The 7,867-nt window shown below is 36.1% G+C and overlaps 1 protein-coding gene across 1 annotated transcript in view; it reads left to right on the forward strand.

The window, feature by feature from the left end:
- Positions 1–883: 883 nt before the first annotated feature.
- The window catches only part of PRKCZ (protein kinase C, zeta), a 64,699-nt gene continuing 57,715 nt past the window's right edge, over positions 884–7,867 (forward strand). Inside the window, exons 1-2 of the mRNA XM_010295940.1 lie at positions 884–954; positions 4,328–4,449. Coding sequence (XP_010294242.1) covers positions 884–954; positions 4,328–4,449 — 193 coding nt within the window. The remainder of the gene's footprint in view (positions 955–4,327; positions 4,450–7,867) is intronic.

Consider the following 7,867-nt stretch of genomic DNA (forward strand, 5'->3'; position numbering starts at 1 on the left):
CTCGTCCCGAGCGACAGTGTCGCCTCCCGGCCGCTCCCCACCCGCCTTGTGCGCAGCCCGTGTGTCCGACAGTCCACGGGCTCCCCGCGCGGCGGGCGCTGAGGGCGCTCCCTGGGGTCGGCGAGGAAGGGGCTGCGTGTTCCTCCTAACCCCACAGGAGAGGCGAGGTCGGGAGGCCGCGTTCTGGTGTCTCCCTGATACCTATGGCCCTGCCTCCCTAAGACAGTGGGGTTAGGGAGATGTCTGAATATGTATACACACGTATAGGGGAAGATGGTGGTAATTTTGAATAAGCAGGGTTTTTGTCAGTCTCCAGTTGTAAAGGTAACTTCAGTTGCCCCTTGGAGTTCCTCTTCTGCCTTTCTTGGGTAAATTTGTAACTAACGTTAATTGATAGCAGTGTACCATGTATATAAAAATTACTTTGAATTAAAATACTCTAGTCTTTAGAAGAAAAGAGGCATAGGATGTGCTGAATAAGTAAAGATTTCCTCAGAGCATTTTTGGCAAAGAGGGAACTTTTGAATGTTTTATTAAAAAATACCCTGCACAGTTAAGTTTTACAGAGATATCCCAAGCATTTAGCTGATCTCATTTAATTTCTGTGCAGGTCAATCGTCTTGTATATTTTACTTATGATTTCTTGCTTTTCTGTGTAAAGCTATTTATGTTTTTGAGATTTGACACAACTAGTTTGTTTAGTAGAGTGTGTATTTCTCTGTATTGTGGTTTTCTTTCTATGCAGCTGGGTTGAAAATCATCTGGAGGAGAAGCACAATATTCACATCTGAAGCTGTTAGCTTCAGAATTAAATGAGTTATCTGTCTTGAATGAACTTATTTCTATGTATTTATAGTTTCCTTCAGACTGCTAAATACAGACCATGCCTAGCAGAATGGGCTCAAAAATTGATTTGAACAAAGACTTCATCAGAGTAAAAACACACTATAGTGGGTAAGTCAGCATGTTCTCTCCTATGTATTGTGTTCTGTCTAATTTTGAAGCCTATTGAGCAGGAGTTCATAGTCTGACCTAGTGATAGAGTAACCAGGGCATTGGTGGATTTGTAATTAATGTCAGATCAGGTAGGTAAACTTCTGGGCTATTAAAATACCATCCAGACTCCTGCAGCATGCTGATTGTGGAAGAGAGGTGATAACTTAGCCTTTTCTTGAAAGGGAGGAAAATGTGCAAGACTGGCATAGAATTATTCTGGGTTGATGGGGTTATTGATTTGTGTTTTGATACAAGTGTTCATGGTCACAGACAGGTATAGATCTATCTCTTGGATCCAGATGCAGTTATTAAATTTTATTGCATCGACTTTATAATAAAGATATGATAAGTGTTACATAATGAGCTCTACAAGTTACTGCTGAAATTAGCAGGAGACTATGAAGTACAGGTTTCCACTTACAGATGTCAGTTTGACTGTGTGTTCCTTGGGACAGAACATGTAATGTTTAGTACAAGTCCTTTTCCCATGGGGATTTTAGATACTATTTTAATTTACAGTATGTTCTGTCTTGGAAGATTAGAGGAGGTGTTTCTTTGTGGATAGATATGCAAGTCTTGAAATAATAAGTGGATGCTATTGGATTTGTCCTTCGTTTTATAGAAAGTTTAGAGGGAATTATTATTGAATTACTTGGGTAAATATGAGAAATAAGAGAATTTTGCTTAGATAAGTTATCAGTAAATTTAGATGAACCCATGCATGCTGCTTGAAGTCTCAGTTTTAAGTGATTAAAAAATAAATCAAACCTACAGTCGTCTTCCTCTTGTGAATAAATAAAAAAAGTAAACTGGCTTCAATTTCTAGCTCTGCTACTGACTTGAATTCTTTCCTTATGCCTAGTAATTTGATTTTTATGTCCTCATTTTGCCACATGTAAATTGAAAGTCTAGTAGAATCTGTTAAATCACAGGTCATTTATCTACAGGTTAAATTTTCCTATGAAAATTTACTTAGTAAAAACACAGATAACCTTTTAGTGGTGAGAATTCATGTCAAAACTTATGTCCTAACAAAATACAAACATTTGCTGCTTTACTTGAAGTAATATTTACTTCACAAGAAATCCATGTATGAAAGTAAATGGGACTGTATGTAATGGCTTGTTTTTACTGCTGCTTAGTAATTTCTGAAATGTGCTCATGATGATTAATGCAGATCAGTTGTGTTTTGTTATTATTAATCTGCACCATGGTTTTGGGTATTTAATAGATGCATGTAAACTGCTTTGTGAAATCTGGGTGAAAAATTTGTACCATATTGCCATTACTAATAATTATTTTCAGCTCCACAGTTTTGTCCTGCACCTCTGAATCATGTCATACATAGGCTTAGGTTAAAAAGAAGATCTGAACTTCAAATACTCGTGTGATATGCTGCTTTGAGATGCATGGATATGCATGCTTCTCTGAAACAGCAGTAGGAGAGCTGCCTTAGCTCTGAAGGGAAGGCGTTATAAACACAAATAGAATTTAGTGTAAACAATTTGAGATAGCTTGCTGTCAGTGCTGATACGAAGTCTGTAGAACTTGTCTGCGTAGAAATGGAGGTGTTAATACTTGTTACTAATTAATACTAATATTAGAATTTATGTGTAATTATTATGATGTTTTACAGTAAACTACTACTGTAGTTGTCCTATAACACTAGACTCTGTAATTTTCATTAGCTGTGAAGTCTTTTTTTTCCCCCTGTTGTTCAGTTTTGGTGTATCACTGGGGTAATCTCCCTGTGATGTTTGCTTGTTTAATGCTATTCTCACTTGAGGTGGACCAAATAATCTCTCAAGTATATAAAACAAGAGTTCCAAACTCAATGAATCTTGTATTATTAAAGGACTAGCTCATTCAGTAGCTGCCAAAAAATTAAAATAATAATACAATATATCATTTTGAAACCCCAGTTAAAAATCTAAGCATGAGGAAGCTCTAAAACAGGTGAATGTTGAGTCTATCTCTGTGGAGTCCTAGTATCTTAGGTATTCATGTTTCTGGGTGTGACAGAGTTCCTAACATAGCATAGTATAAATAACTGCATAAGTAGATTGCAAAAGAAAGTAAACTTGTATAATTCTCATTTCAGTATGCTTTATATGACCTTGGTTCTAAATGGTGACATGTTTAATCTATCAATGGGAATGGTTCTCTTGCTATAATTGCTCATATATAACTTACTGTTTATTAGTTTTTCGTATTACTTTGTAGCATCCGGTTTCAGATACCTGACAAAAGTGTTCTGTGGTGTTCTTTAGTGTTAAACAATGATTTTGATTTAAACAATTGATTTTAATTTATCTGTCCCTGCTTGCCTAATGTGACTATACAGACATTAAGATTAAACACAGTCAATAGCAAAGGAACATGGATGTCATTGACATAATATAATTTGAATAAATCTCATTAATGTTTGCATCTGCAATAGGTGCTACTTAGCATACTTCAGCTGTGTTTTGTTTAATAAGTTTATTAATTTACATGTAGATTGGTAGTGCTATCTGTTATCATAATTTTGACAATTTAAAGCTGATTTAGTATTTGTCAGCTTTAGTTGGCTTTTGTGGTATGCATAGTAGAGTACTGTCTTGCTGCATAGTTTCAGTTTTTGAATATTACTTAGATACTTGTGAAAGCATGATTGTCCAGAGTCACCACAGCTCTATAGCTATTTGATACCATGAGTAGCTTGTGGTGGCAGTGCATTAAGTAATGAGCTGCATTTGTTAGTGACCTTGTCTTGGTGCAAGGCACCAAGGTGCCAGACCTCAAACACTGTTTTGAGAACTGGTATGGTCCCTTACTTTCATAAGGCATAAAATAGGACTTTTTTGACAGGGGGATGTTCTCAAACTCCACCTCATCTGACAGCTCTCAGTATTGTAGAATAAGATGGTTTTACAAGTTGGCAGTTAGCATACATATTTCTTTTTCCATTGCTCTTATGAAGAATTATTAAGTTGCTGGTCTCTGAGAACTTCACAAATTGTAGATTAAAGGTGCACTTGAAAAGGTAGCAGTGCTTTTAATCTGTTGAAACTTAGTACAGTTCTTTAAAAATTATTGTTTTAGAGCTTTGCTTACTAGAATTTTTCTCAGCAAAGGCAAAATGCAAAGGTATTGGTGCATATAATTTAAAATTTAAGTAATAAAATTTAAGCTTCTTAGTTCAGTGTATTACTTTTCAGCTTCTGGTTGAAAGATATAAATAGGCAAAACATGTAATGTAACATGTTTTCTAAAATTACTTGTCACATAGTAGGAAAATAGGGAAGCTATCTCATTCATGTTGAGAAACTTATCATTTCATCTCATGCAGGGACATCCTGATAACAAATGTGGATGCATCAATGAGCTATGATGAACTTTGTGATGAAGTGCATGAGATGTGTAATTTACAACAGGAGCAGCCAATTACCCTCAAGTGGATTGATGATGAAGGTATTGTACTGAAATACTACTTAGGCATTCGTGGGTTTATTGTTCATTGTGGTACAAAGAAGGGACATTGAGGAAACTTGTATAAACAAATTTCATGTTGTGGCATTACTTTTTGTTTCTAACTACCAGGGTACATAACCCTGTCTTATAAAGCAGGGTGCTTGGAGGAATGAGCCTCAAAACATGAAAGTTGTACTGCGCTTGAATTCACTTCTGTAGAAGTAAAGGATTTGTAGAACCTTTGGATAGATTTGGAGGGGGGCAAAACCAAAAAAACCCACAAACCACTCTTTGTGAAAGTCTCTGCTCTTACGCTGTTCCTGCAGGAAGGGTTGATGTGGCCAGATCTCATTGTTTGAAGTTATCTTCAGATGTAAAGCAGTTTATTGTTATTCTTCCGCAAATAGTTGTATGTGTGAAACTTAACTTACCTTTTCTTTGCCCTTCCCATAGGCTCTGAAATATTGGCATGATGTGAGATGGGTTTACATACTTCTTTCTGCTTAAAAGGTGGCAGTTCTCTGCAGCCTTAAGTTAGAGTCTTCTTGTTGAGTAGTAGTGAAATGGAGATGCTTGGTATTGAGTGCCTTCGCTACTTTTTTGCTTCCTTTTGGAATGTATGCGTCTGCTTATGGTTTAACAGCAGTGTAGCATGGCTGTAATTCATGATGGGGAGAACTCTTGACCTAGTAGGTTGAGAACAGCTACCATGCAGTTGTACAACTGCAGTGATGCTCAGTTATTTTCCTGTTCCACCTTGCAAAGCCATGGTCTGCAGCAGCGCTCCTAGAACTGAATGCAGAAAGATGAAAAAAGTACTAAATTGGTTTAGCTAACATTTGTAATTGTGTTTTGTTTTTTTTAATAATAGTCTATACTGCTTTCTTAGCCAAGTAAAGTGGTTTGGAGGGTGAATGGAATTTCAAAATAATGATTGAGGAGGGAGGTAGCCTGTAGTCAAAGAAGATTCAGTCCTTTTAAGATACCAAGAACTAGTGTCAATTACTTTTAAATTTTACTCTTTATCTTCTTACCAAGAAGGGCAGAGGCAACTGTACTGACTTCTGTTTCCTAACACTCAGTTTCATGGCAGTCTGATAAAAGGTAACCTGATCAGAAGTGCATGGAGAATAACTACATTGCATGTGCTTAGCTATTTGAACTGCATGACTACTAATAAAAGAATATTGTAGGAAGGAAGAAACCCTCAGTTTTGAGTTGGGGGATTTTAAGACATGATTCCTGTTAACTGTTTCTTGCTTTGGATATATGTTGCATTGGCTTTTTAAGGTTTACTTAAAACAACTAATTTCTTTTTTTACTTTCAGTTCTAATAAGCATTTTCTTCTAGTCTTGGTTAAATACATGCTTATACAACCTTTTTTCTAATTCCTGATTTTAAGTTGTTAAGTTTCAACCAATCTGCTGTTTGTCTGCCTTCAGTCCTCACAGGTTTTATGAGTTATCCTATTTCTGCATATGAGTGAGTGTTTCCACTTATTGCCACATGTAATTTAAATTCATTTGACTGATTGCAGAAACAGATGTTCTCTTTGAACTAACTTAAAGCAAACAATTGCTGATGGCTTAATGGATAAAGAAAACCTACCAAAGAAAAGAAGTTTTCTGTTGGGCTTTTTTAGTGTTTCTTTTTGACAAGATACAAAATGTTCAAACTGTGAATAACTCATAATAAAAACCCATAATCATATAAGGAATATGGATTGTTGATTTACAGTACAAATAATTATTTTTGTCTTTCATGTTGCATTATTGCAGTATTTACAGATCATGAATAGCAGTGGTCTTCAAAGAGGGATAGATGCACCCTGGGGTGCATCTTTTCTTAAAAATAATATTTTTTAAAAATTTAAGAAATCAAGCTTTACTTGATTTAATGTGTGGATTGATACTGGTGTCATCACTTGGTCCATATGACCACATGTCCCACTGGTGGGCAAGGTGTGCTTGGGAAGAGATGGTGCTCCACAAAATTGCAGGTGTTGGGTGATACCTTTATTCATTTGCTCGCTTTCAGTGTATTGTGACGTACTGCAGTTTACGTGTGCCTGGTTAAGTGGATTTATGGATTAATTATCTAGTTTTAACTAAAATAACCCTCACAAGGTAATGCTAATTGTGAGCACAAGCAGACAACAAGAAAATGGTGGAGCTGATGTTTCTCCTATTCTTAAGTCTGAACTCTGTCAGCTACACTACAGGGTAAAAACAATCACAGTCTAAGCAGATGTGGTAAGAAGTCAGTCAAAAAGATTCAAAATTATCAAGAACAGTATTTGAAATACGTGTTTACATCTACTATTTTTAATGATGAACCTCACCCTAAGTCTGTGTTGTGTTTTGAGATAGTGATAGTATGAAGCAATCATGATAAGAAAGAGTTTTAAAAACTAAGTATACGGAGCAAGAAGACAAACCTCTACCTCTTTCACTGATGTTTTAAGTCTTGTAATACCCCATTTAGTACTTTACAAAACTTCACTAAACTTTACGTTAAATTTTTTAGAAGCCAGTTTTGAGGCTTCTCATTTAATAGCAGAAGACAAAAAGCCATGATACCATTGGGGAAACATTTTTTTCTTCCTGTCATGGTAAATATGGCTGGAATAATATACAGAAAACAAGATGGGAACAAACTGAAATGCATTCCTTGGTCAGAAAATACTGTTGGAAGATGTATAGAAGATATTGCTGAAGGTTTGAAGAAATGAGTATTAAACTATGCAGTGTGGGAAGCTTACTATATGGTTGGATGAAAGTACAGATGTTTCTAACACGTCTCAGCTTATGGTGTTTTCTAGATTTTGTTTGAATAATGAGATATCTAAAGATGCAGGTTTTTTGAGTCACTGAAGGAAAGATAGATGTACTGGAAAAGATGCAAACTCAACAGTAAATGACTTTAATAAAAACAATGTGTTGTGGAAAAACTGTAAGTCTCCACTGATAACCTTACCCCAGAATCCTTTTTTTCAAATCAGCCTCGCTATCAGTGAAATTCTTCCACTGCATCATACATAGACAAGCTATTGCTGCAAAGGATATGGAGACAAAAGTGCACAGAGTGCCACAGGATGTCATCAGTGTGATTAATTTTATAAAACTAAGAGCTTTAGATAGTACAATGTTTACCATACTTGTTACTAAGTTGGGGAGTGACCATGAAAGTTTTGTTCCTCACAGAGGTTAGCTGGTGATCTTGCAGCAAAGTGCTTAGAAAGAGTTGTTAAACTTAAAGATGAGTTATGCATTTTTCTTTTACAAAAAGATAAATGTTCCAAATATGTAGAAATTATCTGTCATGACAAGTGTCTGTCAGTAGGATGCTACCTAGCAGGTTAAAAAAAAAACCAAACACCCCCCCCCCCCCCCCAAAACCCCAACAAACACCACACAC

This window comes from Phaethon lepturus, unplaced genomic scaffold, assembly GCF_000687285.1.
Source record: "Phaethon lepturus isolate BGI_N335 unplaced genomic scaffold, ASM68728v1 scaffold26911, whole genome shotgun sequence".
Lineage (NCBI taxonomy): Eukaryota > Metazoa > Chordata > Aves > Phaethontiformes > Phaethontidae > Phaethon > Phaethon lepturus.